General features: G+C 39.8%; 1 protein-coding gene across 1 annotated transcript; it reads right to left on the minus strand.

The window, feature by feature from the left end:
* Positions 1-634: 634 nt before the first annotated feature.
* Positions 635-14,555, minus strand: LOC148080325 (uncharacterized). Its single transcript, XM_087791960.1, has 28 exons — positions 14,438-14,555; positions 13,475-13,713; positions 12,837-13,401; positions 12,377-12,483; positions 12,228-12,293; positions 11,870-12,028; positions 11,048-11,181; positions 10,872-10,966; positions 10,754-10,808; positions 10,012-10,149; positions 9,704-9,934; positions 8,976-9,039; positions 8,719-8,896; positions 8,104-8,210; positions 7,687-8,026; positions 7,408-7,503; positions 7,214-7,250; positions 6,708-6,812; positions 4,050-6,642; positions 3,362-3,474; positions 3,220-3,290; positions 2,734-2,773; positions 2,520-2,655; positions 2,344-2,455; positions 2,101-2,134; positions 1,950-2,021; positions 1,706-1,871; positions 635-1,398 (listed from the first exon to the last, which is right to left on the minus strand). Exons 2-28 carry the CDS (start codon positions 13,675-13,677, stop codon positions 1,074-1,076), a joined length of 6,342 nt encoding a protein of 2,113 aa, XP_087648086.1. The 5' UTR covers positions 13,678-13,713; positions 14,438-14,555; the 3' UTR covers positions 635-1,073.
* Between the last annotated feature and the right edge of the window lie 851 nt (positions 14,556-15,406).

Here is a 15,406-nt window from a genome sequence, read left to right on the forward strand (position 1 = left end):
TTTCTGAACTCACCCTTTGTATCTGAGGTCTTTCCCGAGCTGAGATTTCCAGTATCTCTGGAAACATCGTCGTGCGATGATGAACTTTTCTGTCAGGACTCATCTTAGTCTTAAATAGATCAAACCCACACACACTTCCACACAAATACAAGCTTGTGATGATGGACCTCAGTCCACTCTGCTGGATTCATTCATTTAAACATCAAGAGTGATTCTAAAAGCCTGATTAAATACATCTTTCAAGCGCACAGAGAGTGACTGTTCAAACTTAAATTTTCATGAATCATGATTTAATTTATTTGGATTTTACCATCAAATTCAATTATAAATGTTGTGTTTTCCTGAATTGGAAAACTTAAAAGCCAACACTACAAACATGGATTTTTTATTTATCTCTATAAAGTACCTCATCATCTTAACCCTTGAAAGAAATTCATATTTTTCCCCTGGACCTTGACTTTGTTATTTACTAAAACTATTGGCCAGTCAAAGGGAAAAAGGATGAAGAAAATCGTCTTAATATGATGAGAACTTTGACATAAATCAGATCAATCGAATGTTATAATTAAGGATTTTACAACACTTCACTTTCTTTAAACTGTTTACATATTAAAAAAAAACTACAGACAGAACATTTAAATGTGACACAAAATGATTTATTTTCATTTTTTTAACAAGTAATACAAAATTAAAATTACAAAAAGGCAAAGCAGAAATTTTTCGTGATCAGTTTTAATGTTTCTCTTCACTTTATTTCCAACAGTCCACATGTGTCCAAGCTTATAATCCCCCGGATGGAGGTGAAATACACTTGAAATGTGAGGATCATGAAGAAACGTTTATTCGGATGAAACATTTGAATGAAATGTTTAAGACTTAAGTACGTCACAGTCATTTTGTGGAGCAAATGTTGTGATTACTTTTAGATTTATGGTGAAAACAACTTAAAAGAGGTTTTATTATTATTATTATTCACATTTGTACATGATCAACTGAAGGTTCATTTAAAACATCAAAACATAATCTGTACATGGTCAAAGTGTTTCAATATGAACAGTAAGTGAGGCTGGAACTCACGTTTCCTCCACCTCGGTGAAGATGTCGCTGAGGAAGTATTGGCTCACGCTGGTGGCCTCGTCCGCAGCGCAGTCGCTCGGCTGCGACGACAAGTCGCTCCTGAGCACTTCTGCAGAAGGACTAACTTTGACCTGGGGCTTCTCCCTGCTCTGATGCTGTGACGTGTTGACCACCTCTGACCGTGATGCTAGATCTCTGGATGTGGACGCTACACAAACGGCTTTTCGTGTTTTAGTCGGCTTTGATGTTGGTGCCGCTCGCGAGTCCAGAATCGGACTCTCTGTGGGTCTCTGTCTGAGCGAGAGGGAGGCCTTGGATTCTCTGTGAAGAAGAAGAAGTAAAAATATCGTCAAGACAGAATCAGTTGAGTCAGTGAGTGAGCAAGTAAAACATTATGACCAGCTGCTTCCTATAATCGTTCATCCTTCCTCAGGCCTTTTTTATTTGTTGTTCAAGTTCTTTCTCTTTATTTCTCTTTCTTCTTGTTATTATTTTATTTTTATGAATAATTTTATCAACAAAATTGAGTCTCACTCACAACCATCATGAAGAGATATTAGTTTCTTTTAGTAAATGCTTTCAAACTTCAACCACGTAATTGTACACAAACACATTTGCAACACTTTACCGGAGTGGTGTGCTCGTTGCAGAAGTCCCTTCTTTTCTCAAGTCCACCTCCGGCTTTTCGCCCTCATTGTCGGCGGACTGCAGCTGTTGGGACGGCGATCCAGCCTGCCTGGAGTTCTTGGCTCTGCTCTTCCGTTTCGTCTCAGGCTTCACTTCTGGCTTTTTGGCTGATGAAGACAAACGATGTGATTAAATGTTCAGGACACACTTTCATTAAAAACTAGTTCATCAAGAACTTTTAATACCTCGTCTCCTGGTCTGAGTTTTCACTGGAGGAACGTCTCTCTCTTCTGACTGGACTGCAGCGCCCCCTACTGCTACGATTAAAAGAAGCATATAACTTGTCATCAGAACAACATGTGTTTAAAGAGCAGAGAGAAATATATAAATATTTACCAGGTGGAGGTTCTGCTTTCTCAATTCTGGACTTCTGTTGAAAAAAATGATTTTAAAGTGAATATTTAGAAAATAATTATTTATTTACAGAAATTGAAATATACTCTGTGTGTTCTTATCATTCGTTTAAACAATTCCAAGTTTCTTTTCCACAATACACACTTTTTTTTAGCACTGACCACTGCGCTGCTAGGAGTTTTTTAGAAACAACATTTTCTGTAAATGCAGTGAATTTAAACTTACAACATGATCTCCTGCGTTCTGACCAGGTGATTGGACAGAAACAAGAGTTGAATCCAGGTCGACAGGAACGTTCAGAAGTAAAACTTCTCCCTCTACTGGCAGACTCTCAGCGCTGGAAGGTAAAGGAAACCACACTGTGAAACACTGGATGAGCGGCTGATAAAACCTTGACTGACCTCCGTGGCTGCTCTGATGCATCTGCTGCCGGGAGATAAGAAACGGCCTCGGAGGCTGCGACCTCCCCTGGGGGCCAGAGTGGAGTCAGAGAGAGAACGAAAAATGGTTCATCCGGATCCGAGGGCATCGTCCCCACTAAAGTGAGATGAAAACAAGGACTCAGTTTCCAACTGTGGTTTAAGCTTCAGATTGGAGAGTCCTTCAGTCACTTACCATCGGGATATATACTCTGGAATATCGGGATACTGCTTGTCTGGAATTAACAAGACAAACACAAATCTCATTGATCACAACTTTTGTTTTAGGTACATGACGTGTAAGCGACTCTAACAATTGTCCCTGAAAACCTGAGAAACTACAGAAGATCACTTCAGCACAAAGATGCACTTTTATACGGAAGTAATAATCTTAATAAATACTACAGATATTGTTGTATTTTGCACTTTACATTTACAATACTTTTTTGTTTAAATCACCACTTTATAAGCATTTTATTCTTATTTTTCTTTATAAGTGCACTGCATCTCTTCCTACTGTCAACTTGCTGCTGTGACAACAGACATTTACCTACTGTGGGAAGAATAAAATAATGTCTTATCTTATCTTATCTTGAAAATAACCAAAATAAATTCAATCTGTTTATTGATCCTTGTTGAAAACTAACAGTGAGTATAAGATTTCACAAGTGTCCGCTCTTACTTCTGGGTCTGCTGGCACCTCTTCAGTGTTGGGCCGGACTTCTGGTTCATGTTTACTTGAAGCTTCAGAATCTGTACATAGAAGCAGGATTCACTCTGGCGTGTAAATCTTCCAGGTGAGTGAGCTGAGAAGGATGGCTCACCTGTTTCAGCCTGGGCTGCTGCCACAGCGGGTCGACTTCTGGGCTTAAGTAGAGGGCCACAGCGAGTTTGTTTAGCCTTCTTTGAGCAGAGCTGCTCCGACTTGGTGTCATCACTGAAATAGGGCATCAGATGTTTAAGTCCAGTAGCACAAGGTCAACTAAAATGTATGTAAACTCAATATGATGTAACTATAAACACATATGTACAAGATAAAACTGTGTGAAGATCAAGAGTCTAGTTGTGCGACAAGTGCTTACATAGTATTTTTAAAATTAAGAAAGTTTAGGAACATACAAGGAACAAGAAGTACGCAAGCACGCACGCACACACGCACGCACGCACGCACGTCTTAAATTGCATCAAGACAAAAACAGAACTTCATTGTGCAAGTTGAATCAACACACGTTAACAAAAACAGTCTACTGACTCACGCACAAGCCAGTTAACAAACATATATAAACTATATATAAATATAAACTTATTTCAACTAGTGTCATCAGGAGTCCGCACACGCACACACACACATACACACAAACGCACAGAACTATAAAGTTGTATCAGCAAATACACAAGCAGCCATGCATGCATATTAACAGAAACTACAATCAACACACGATTATATGAGCAGCTCAAAAACTTAACCCTTAAAACAAGACTTTTTTTTTTCTGAATGGCCTCATTATTTACCTTTTCCGGGTCAGTTTAGAAGTTGATTTAGGATCTTCTTTGGATTCACAAAGAGGTTCTGGTTGACTCACAGAGAGCTGCGTATTGTCTCCAGAACATCCCACCGACTGCTCAGACACTAATGCTTCCTCTCCAGCGCATGCTTCCGTCGCCATGACTTCATGGCTGTTACCACCTTTTTTCCTTATACTTTGTGTAGGATTCAAGAATGGAATATGGTCTACAGAATCCTGTACACCTTTGCTCTCCTCCGAAGCTACGGTACATGGACTCCCTGTTTTAGAACTCGCAACCTTTCCTCGCACCTCTTTTGCCTGAGCAGACTTACCCAAATTGGGTTTGGCTCTGGCGACACGGCGCCTTTGAATGTTGGTCTTCTCTGGGGAGTGGGACTGAGCTTCAATAGGAGTTCCTGGGCTGGAGGTAGATGTTGGGTCTTTACATGGTTTGCCAAGTTGTGGCGGAAGAAAGAGGTCAGGTTTAGGATGACTTGCTGAGCCATGAGATTCGACTTCACTGCCTCCTGGTCGTTTGCTTGGCTCGACCAGTGAAGCACAAGCTGAAGAATCTTGATTTTCTTTAACCACAGTAGAAGTAAAATCCAGGGAATTATCAACCTGAGGTTTTCCTTCAGGGTCAGCTGTCCTGTCTTGGTTAGAAGACCTCATGGATTCAGATACCTGGTCAATGGTCACCTGTGCTTCAAGTACAGATGTGTCCAGACATTCAGGCATGTCCAGTGAAGTAGATCTACAGTCTTTGTCGGCTGTCGTCTCATCCAAGTTCAGTTTCTCTGTAAGAACTTGAGCAGAACTTGGAGACACAACCATGTTTTGTGATTGAACTGCAGTTGATGGTTCTTCCTTCGATAGAGTTTTACCCCGAACAGCTCTTGAAGTCTGCGCAAGATTGGGTTTGATTTTTAGCCGGCTCTTCCTGACAGGTGGAGGTGTTTCAGCAGGTTCTATTATGACAGCAGGCGGCTCTTGAGATGGTTCAGCTGGACCATCCTGGCCTGAACTTTTTGATCCACCATTTCCTCCATCGTCTGTTAAAACACCCGCCTTCTCCATAGATGGTACCGAGGAGCTTTGGCTTTCCCTCAAAACTGTTGCAGGGATGGAAGGTTCAAGGTGAGAAGACGATAATACATCAGTTTCAGGGCAAACTATAAGGCTCTTGGGAGACATCACTGGCTCCACTTTTGAAGCTCGTCTCAAGTTGGGTTTCGGATTTAGTCTAGCAAAACGTTTTGTGATTGGTTGGGAGCCTTTGTCTGGCATTTCTGGATTTCCCAGTACATCCTTGTTAGCGACGCACTCAACGTCCTTCTGAGGAGTCTGAATGTCTTTAAATGTTGCAGTGGTTACATGTTCTGAATCTTCTGTTGTGGTGGGAGATTTTTGAATCCCAGAAGGGAGTTGACTGGGGTTGTCAACAGTATTTTTTACCCGATTACAATCACCAGCATTAGAAGTAGATGGCACTTCTTGAATTTGCAACTTGGACTTGGCAGGTACAGTTCTTGAGGCACGCTCAAGATTTGGTTTAGGTTTTACCATGAACAGGCGCCCTCTCCTGGTTGATGGGGAATCTTTTAGTGACACCTCAGGTTCAGCCTTAGCTTTGTTGCTTTCATCAGTAATTTGAAGATCCATTTGCGTTTCAGTGGATTCATGGTCTGGCAGAGCAGAAGATACGAGTTCTAAAGTAGGTTCTAAGTGGGTCTTGGATGGTTTTAGACAATTGGTTTTGCCTGAAAAGTCGTCCATTGAAGGTAAAGCATCTTGACTTTGAACCTCCTCAGTCGATGAATGGCATGTTGGCGCTTCAGTTCTTGATGTTGGATCACTAACTGTTTGCTCCAGAGAAGGAGTGATCTGATCTAAAGCAGTGATCTCAGAAGGGTTTGGACATTGGATCTCCACAGAAATACAGCTTTGTGCCTCACCACATTCCTCCACATCAGAAGCTTTATGAAGTTGAATTTCCTCAGCATTTGACGCTGAAGACTTTGCATGAGCTGTTCTGGAGACCCGAGTCAGGTTGGGTTTAGGTTTCACTTTTGGCAGACACCCTCTTTTGTTTGGAGTCGACTGAGACTGAGGAGAACCACTGACCATCAACTCTGATGTACTTGACTTAAGTTCTGAATCTAAATCAGAAAAAAATGTTTGATCCGTGTTTTTATTGACTGTTGAATCAAAAAGGTTTGGTTTATCCGGTTCTTCAATCAGAGCCTGTACTACAGGAGTGTCATCCTCTACCACTACATGACTTTTTTCGTTTGCAGAGCAAGTCGACACGTTTTCTTGAATTTCTACTGCTTTTGTCGGCTGTGATTTTGTAGTTCTTGCGGTTCGGAGAAGGTTGGGTTTTGGCTTCTCTTTGTGGAGATGACCTTCTCTTGTGCAGTGGGATGACTTCTGAAGTGGAGTTTCAGAATCAATGATGGCATCACTTGAGGGTGTATTTTGGAGCTCTGTCATTTTTTCTGCTGAAGACGCTGTGACACTTAGTTCCTTTTCAGCACAGCCCACTTGTAGGTTCTCCTCTTCTTCTTTGGTGCTTCTTACAGCAACTAGTCTTTCCTCTGCAAACACAGGTCAACTTTAAACTTAATTTTCAAATCAATGCAGCAGCTGTTGGGTGACCGACCTGGAGGCTGATCTAGTGCCAACGTTTCATTCAGCTGGGAGCTGTTTGGCAAGTTGCTGATGGTCAACAGCGTTTGAGCAGCTTCATTGTAGCTTCTATCAGTACCTGAAACAAGAAATGTTTTATCACTTTACAACAGCTCTGTAAATATCTTCCAGTCGTTCTTATCTGTGGACGTCAGGAGGCATCAGCCAAATTAGAGCGACTCAAACTTCCCTCTCAGCAGAAACTCCTGTCAACTCTCTTGGGAAATACTGATGTTTTCTCAAATCTAACTTAAGACATAACCTCTCAAGTCTGTCATGGATCTCCAAAACATCTCACTAGAAGACTGTTTAACTGAGACTTTTTCTTTCAGTCCCTCTGGTGAAAATCATGTTTTCAAAATATCTATGCTACTCCAAACTACATTGCTGAATCTGTATGGTAAACCAATATCAGCTCAATGAACAACTGAACTAGCTGAAACAAATCAGGTTAATGATGTGAAAACATATCCAACATACCTCCTGGGGCTTCAGTAGAGAGAAGGTCAATGACGTCCTGCTCCAGAAAAAACAGTATTACACTATGAAACTTGTGAAAAACTTGTTAAAAATGCAAAAGAATGATGTGAAATGTCAAAACAACAAATGTTTCCAGGAGAGGAGTAAAATAATTAACACTGAGACTAAAGCTTATCTTTGGCTGAGACACTTACAAGCAGCAGGTCCAACTGATGTTCGGGTTCAGTTGTTCCCATCTCATTTTCGTGTGACATGTCCAACACATTAGGAATAGAGGCCAAGATATCAAGCTATGGGTTCAGACAAGAGGAAGGGGATGAATTATGGATGCAAAAAAAAATAAAATTGTAACACAAATGTGGAACAAAAAAAGGTTTTAGTAGGTCAACTGTGCAACCAACCTCTGTGATGATTACAGCGAATCAGGTCCAACAAGTAAGTAAGTAAGTCAGTAATAAAGTCATTTTTCTAACCTCCTCTATCGTCTCCACTTCCCCTTGAACACGAGCAGCACGAAGGCTTGCAGGGACGAATGCAGGGGCACTGCTTTCTTCACCCGGAGCGCTCTCCTTCCACTGCTTCATCAATATTTCGTCCTCCTCCTCTTCCTCATGTCTCTGCCTCTCATCCTCCTCATCACTGTATTCTGACTGCGAAAAAGTGAGAGTGAACAGTTTGGTCTTCTTGGAGGTCAGTGACTCCTGGGACTCTCTTTGACGCTTTTGTCTTGGCCTCGGCGCAGCACCAGACGGCTGGGCGTCTTCCTTAGCAGCATAAGTAAGGTGCTGGACAGGTTTGGGCATTCTTCCAGATCTGTAGGACACAACATTGTTATGTCTCACAAAGTAATGATATCATCATCAGTTTTGTAAAGAAATAATCTTATTCACCTTGTTGCCTTAGAAAGCTTCACTGAACACTCTTCATCTTCAGAGGAATCTGCTCTTTCAGTTCTTGTCTCGTCAACTTGTCTTTCAGGTGATCCTTTCTTTTTGTCCTGAGAATATAAACGTGAATAATGAAAAATAAATGTATTTACCATTTAAGGTAAAGGTATATGAGGAGCATTTTCAGGAGTGTTGCTAAAATCCCTTTCACACCTATGTTAGTTTGTATAACACATTTAGAATACAACAATCTGAAAATAAAATTGTAAAGAGTAAATTTAAATAAGAGGTTTGTGGTTTTGGAAATGAGAGAAAATGAAGACAGGTTGAAAACTGTCATTAGAGCAACAAAAAAGGAAAGGCTTTATAGGACAGTCATGGTCACAGCCATGATGCATGTTTAGAGGTTCAGAAACAATAGAGGTGATCATATGAAGGTTGTCATCGATAGTGAAAAGATCAGAGGTTTGTCTCAAAGAGAGAATGTGGGAAAGTTTGGAGATTAAGTTAGGGAGGACACATGGTTTTTAAATTGAGAGGTAATACTGTGTCAGATACAGAAAATAATTGAGATGAAGCAAAGAAGGAAAAACATTTAAAAACAACTAGAACCGTCACCTGCTCAGTTGTCGCTGCAGCAGTTTCGCCATCTTCCGTCTGCACCGTGACAGTCGGGAGTTTCTTGCTCCACCTCTTGCCCAGTGGCAGCAGAGGTTTAGGGGCCCTTCCTCGAGATAGTTTGGCTGGTTTGATGACAGCACTTTTGGGGGCCGTTTTGCCTTCGTCGTTTTCAGACCTGCATAAATAAACGTGAGTATTTCTATTCGGATATTCCTGAATTAACGATTTTTAAGGAGAAATCTAAGGTTAATTACTGGACTGAAGTCGTCTGCTCCTCTGGAAGTGTTGCCTCAACGTCTTCAGGTGTCAACACCTTGTCTAAGGGATCACAATATACAAGTAAATGAATGATGTGTCATTTTATAAGAAATGCTTAAGCTACAGTTTTATTAGGCTCATGGGTCAAAAGTCAGGAAACTTAAAAGTTAATTGCGTGGAGGAGTTTCTTTGGTACACATAGAAGGTTGTTACACATGAGAAGATACAATTATTTTAAAATAAAAAAGTACAAAAGTACATTTCTGGCAGAACTTCAAAGTTATTTTAGAAACGTTTAAAAAAGAGAATGTCAGTGCAACAATATTGTTAATCGAGTAAAGAAAGATTGCGAGTAATAATTTGTCCACATGAATAACAAAGTTCACACCAAAATTTACATGAATTCAAACTACCCGTGTAAACGTTTACATTTTAATTCTACATGTGTAACCTAAGTTTCTATCTGTGGTGGAACTGGTTACGAAAGAGATTAATGTTCTCCGATATGCAATCATTCCATTGCAGTTGCGCTTTATAACCCCTGGAAGGTTGTTTCCAGGAGTTGACAAAAAAAACACTATATATATTTTGTAATTTACAAACATGTAAAACCCTGTACAAGTACAATAAACACTTGAGTATGAAATTAATTGTTGTACTTTTCATAACTTTTAACAATCGTGTAGGGGATGACACAACTAATTCAAATGTTAAAAAACTACACCTTGTTCACTGGTCTTTTCCTCTTTGTTTCTTTTCTCAGACATCTCATCATCTGAGCCTTTTAAACTTGTTCTTTTTCGTTTCCCTTTCTGAGTGGAAACTTGGGCTCTGCTGTCGTTACAGAGATCCTCGTTCTCTTTCTCTCCCTCCTCTTCGTCATCCACAATTTCGATTGCATCGCCTTCTTCCTCCTCATCCTCATCCTCGTCACTGAGAATGTTATACGCTTTTTCTGCAGAAGGTAGACAAGAACACAAATAAAACAAGAGTGTTGATTAACAAGTAAAACACAAATAAAATGAGACAAGCCTTTTGTCTTTTTGTTTTTTTTCCTTGAAGCACTCTTCTCCTGTAGACTTCCAGATTTCCTTTTCTTTTTTTGTTGGGCTTCCATGACCTTCACCAGCAGCTTTGCAAAATATTCCAAGTCCAACTTCCGCCGCTCTCCTAAAAACCATAAATCAGCATTTCAGTAAGGCCGCAGCTTATTTATTTGGGTAATGACTCGACCTTTTTTATTTATCTTATTGTATTCTCTGTGTTTTCCCTTTTTGTTTTTTTTTTCATAATTAAAGAAAGGTTTTTACCTGCTTTTCTTTTATCAATAGTCCGTTTGTTTTCATCCATATAACTAATTTCGGATGTTGTTTTTTTCATAGTTATTTTGTGTATCGTGTAAGGTTTTACAATACAAAAAGATATCATACAGAAATAGGGTAAACTTTCTTGTAGTATATAATGCATTATGTGCACATTCCCTATATGACTGTAAACCACCATAACATCTTCCATAAAGCCTTCTAAATGCTTAATGTCTCATGAATGCTTTTATAAAGCATTATACAGCAGACCTTAATAGAAAGTGTTAACATTTCTTCTTACTTTCCATAAAATATTTTTGAAAGAAAAGTATTGTAATAAATTATATTCAAATTAAAAAATATATCTTTTTGACCTACAGTTAGAATCTTGACATATTTATGATTTTATTATTTTATGTCATCTCTTCCCTCTGGTCAGCCCATATTAGAGAATCCAGATCCAGACTTACTGAAGGCTTTGTCAATCCTCCATGCATTCTCCCGCTCTTCCTTTTTAAATTTGTTCTGAAAAATTGAGACATTACAAAGTGAGCTACTTATCAATCATTTGAAGAATTTCTCTCCGACCTTTATTTCAGACCGAGCTCTGTGAGTGAACAGTTGGCAGATCATGGAAAAGTCTGTTCCCACCATGTTGATGGCCAGGTAGAACATGTCCGTTTCTGCTCCAGGCATTAAACAAAAGAGAAAATCCAAACTGAGCAAGCAGCAGGCAGTGAATTGAGTGGAAGGCAACGTCGTACCTTCAGTGGACCACGGTTTGGTGTGTGTTCCTTTCCTGAAGCTTGAATATGTTGTGGTGGAGCCTCGCTCAAAAATTGGGTCTCTGTCCTGGGCCGGGTTGGGACCTTTGGCTCGCAGGACTTCAACTGTTAAACTAAATGTAAATGAAAATGTTATTATAATTATACACGAGGCCAAATAAATACATTGTACATTAAAGCCACAAAGTCTGATTTTTTTTTTCTCACTCCCTCTCAGTGAACTGGTCCAGTCAGCCTAAATATTAGTTTGATTTTCTTTTCGTTCTTTGCAGCTACAGTTCTGTTGAATCATGGACAGGTGAACGTGTGCCGTGTTTGGCCTGCCATGGTAAGAGCTACTGTAATAAGATATGAGAACAAAAGGACTTGTTCTCTGCTTTCAGATGGAGTTTTTCTTAAGAGGTTATGGGGGGAAATATAGAAATACAATGCACATGTCAGACCTTAATAAACACGTCTGACTCCTGTCAACTTTCCTAGAAGAAACCACAGCCAACTCATTGATCTTAGTTATTGGTGTTGGTACCGAGTGGTAGAAGTAGTTCAGCCTGGTCAAACAGTTATTACCTTTGTTCTAGCTACCTAAATGGACATCTCTTCAGATTTCATTGATTTAACAAAGAAACAGAATAGAAACTAAATGGCCTCTGCTTGTATTTTATGCGTTTGAGAAGTGTTTACTCATTTAGTTTAATAATTTGGTTAGCAATATATTAGTAAATAATTTCTAAATCTGTCTAACTCTCATCCCAAAGACAAACAAAATCATGTGGTCAATATAGGTCATAAAAGCAAACTGACCTCTCTTCGTCAATAATGAGAGATCCGTCTTCTGCTACTTTGACCTGAGGAACCATGACAGCGTCGTCGTCCTCTTCCGCCTCCACCGCTGCCTCTTCTTCGTCCTCATCGCTCCGGCTAACTGATTTAGCTATAGGTTCTTCAGCCTTTTCTGGTGACCTGTAGACAAGAATGTACATATAGAAGAGTCAGTGTGAGAGTAGAGAGACAACAATTATGGTGTTAAATGTTCTGCTGCCAGGAAGTTCAGTGTCCCTGTAACACCAGACGCCTGCAATTCGGTCTAAGGTTTGCTATATCTGGGGATTGTTTAAATAAAGTTTTTAAAATACGCTGAACACTTATGTGTTAGACTTACTCAGGTCTCGGAGGTGAATTCGGCAGCACGGTCTCATTCTCCAGAGTTGTTTCTTCTAAACTTGATCTGAAAGAAATTCACAGGTAAAATCAATATCAGGGATGATGAGCTCAGCAGAAAAACATTTTGCACAACTGATTCAGACTTACGACATGGGGTTAGAGGTGGGATGATAATGGAGGAGGTCTCTCATGGTCATTTTTGTCGGATCCAAAGTGAACTCCTTCACACGGTATTTAGGCCTCCTGTGTTTAGTCTGCAATCAAATTATAAGTAAACATTGCATTACTTTAACATTTTTATTCGGTTACACAAGTTAAAATACTACTCAGAGTTTGTGATTTGTAATGACAATACATTAAATGTATGTTCAGTTATCCGTCGTTTCTGCACATCCAGGGTTATTTAAGAGATAAGAATGTAATTGAGGGATATGCAAGTACTGTAGCTTTGCGCACCATTTAGAGTAAGAGGGTAGCTGCAAGCACTGTCAAGAGATGTAAGTTAGGAGATCTGACTGAGAAATTTGCCCTGTACCTCATTGAAATTCTTGCAATCAAAAATAAAGGTGTGTACTATGCTTCTTTTAAAATGTAACAATCATCTCACCTTTTCTTTGTGCATTTCTTGTCTCAACAGTTCTCGGAGCTTCCGTGTTTTTTCAATCTTCTGCAGGTCCGATGGGTCGTTCAGAAGCCTGCTGAGAGAACGCCTCGGCAGAGACGGCAACCTCAAGGGCTTGGTTATGAGAGTCTTTGCCTTTTCTGACAGTTCAGTCGTCTCTCTGTCTGGTATAGAAAGGGGAACTTTATCTGGAGGTCTGAGCAGAACTTCTTCTCCAGAATTCTCTACTGTTTGTGTCTCCTCTGCAGATTGCTCAACATCAGTGAATACACTCCTTTCTTGCTCTGAACAAGACTGTTTTCCATCCTGAGCAACTGAAAGTTCTGGGGAATGGATTTTTTGTGGGACAGTCGTGATTCGAGAATCTTCAGTATCAAGTTTAGTGCAGGAATCCTCAGGAGCTGCAACAGCCTGCTCTACGGCGGCCTTTATGGTGCGGGTGGTAGCAGAAATCCGTCCAGGAGCAACTTTAGGCCTGACGGAAACCCTCTTTCTTCTCTGGACTGCTGCTGATGAGCTAGTGACTTCCCCAGTGGGATCATTACCATCCCTGAAAAGAAATACAATTTGGTAAGTCACTGGTAAAAAGAGACCTCTGATAATATTTTACACTGATAGCTCACCCTGAAGGTAAACTGCTTTCTGTTGGAGCTACAACACACGTGCTGTCAGTCACAGTTGTTGGGGTCTCAGTGACTGGGTCAGCAGATTTTTCACTCTCAGTATTCTCTGAGGTAGAGTCCTTAGGTGTCCGGGTGGCAACTGCAGCTGCCTTCCCAGTCGCACCCACATTGGGCCGAACACTGAATCTTGACCGCCGAAACATGGTGAGCTGATGAGAGGATCAGTTGAAATCATGAGTCTACATGATGAAAAGAAACCACACGATTAGGGCTATTGGTTAGAGTGGTTTGAGGTGAGTCTTCCAAACATATCGCCCATAGTAGTTTGGATAAATTCCGTCATAGAAATAATGAACCGAAAATAAATTGAAAATTAATGTATGGTTTGTCACAGAGGACACAGGTCATTGTTTATCTGTCTGAAAGAAGAAGAAAAAATTCTAAATTTTCAAGAAAAGCTAATATGCATCTCTGCTATTTCTGGTTTTGGCTATACTCTTTATAATGGCTGTATAATAAAATTAAATCCTTTGGCAGTCATTGTTGAATTGCTAGTTTAACAGAACGATAACTGTAGTCACACAATGAATACCACAGATATACAAGCATTAGACTGCTTCACTCATGTCTCTTCAGTTCGATGTATACATATGCATATTATTAATGGTTCTGAGGCTTTTTACTTTAACTGCACATCTGACTTCGAAATAATATGCGATTGTTTACGTTGACAGCTGAGCCAATCGTGCTACAAGTGAGCGCAAAGACCCGAAAAACAACAATTAAAGGAACTACAATAAAATGGAGTAGTTTAATATAAATGTTTTAGGATGAAATGAATGAAATATGACTATTATTAGAAATTAAATTACTACTTAGCGGACGAGCAAAGCTCTCAGTCTCTCTACTCGCCACACGTATTCTGTTTTTACAAAACCTCGATACAAGAAAAGATAGAGTCACCTGTTTGGCGTGGTCTAGATGGCTTGAGTTCGGAAAATGTATTTATAAAAAAAACAGAAACGTAAGTATAGGATCCATACGATCCTAGTGGCATGCATATTAGTCCGCCATGTTGCTTATGACGCAATCACGCGACGTGACAGGAAGGTTGGCTTATGGGAAATGTAGTGAATCAGACAGAGCGCTGAGGCAATTCCCTGCAATCCAAGTATCGACATTACGTAAATACATGTGTTTGTTTATACACAAAATATGTACATTATACATAAATATACATATATACACTACATACACGATTAACAAGCAAGCAAGAAGTATTTACGAGAGATATATAAAATAAGATTCAAGATTCAATAAAAATTCCAAATTGATAAAATATTTAATAAAAAATACATTTAAATAAAATAATACAATTCTTTATGAAACTTTATTGCCAATGAAAATAAATGACCACGATAAGACTTGTATTGCACATCAGGGAGTTTCCTTGTGGAGGCCGTGGGGTTATGAGTTTAACAGTCTGTTGGTGAGAAGTTTTAAAGTAATTTATTGTGGTTGTCTGCAAACTTGACGATGGTGTTTGTCTGGTGGGGTCACCTGTCCCGACTTAAAAAAGCTTAAGTCCAAACACACCGCCTCCTCTAGTAGCTGTTCTTCTGCTTCAGGGCTGCGTGAGCAACTGTAGTTACTACGTCCTCTGTGGACCTGCTTGCCCTGTAAGCATACTGGTGACGATCCAGGTCAGCAGGAATGGTATCCTTATTGTGAGAGAGGATCAGACTTTCAATGCATTTCCCCATTATGGGGCACCGTGTTCTTTTTGGGAACAATGATAGCCGACTTCATACTTTACTTGCCACAACAATATATATATATATATATATACACAAATGCTCGGATATATACGAAATTAATGCCCAATTAATTAACACAAAATGTCCCCAAAAAGTAAAATACAAGTGATCTTTT

Source organism: Callionymus lyra, chromosome 5, assembly GCF_982586985.1.
Source record: "Callionymus lyra chromosome 5, fCalLyr1.hap1.1, whole genome shotgun sequence".
Classification (NCBI taxonomy): Eukaryota; Metazoa; Chordata; class Actinopteri; order Syngnathiformes; family Callionymidae; genus Callionymus; species Callionymus lyra.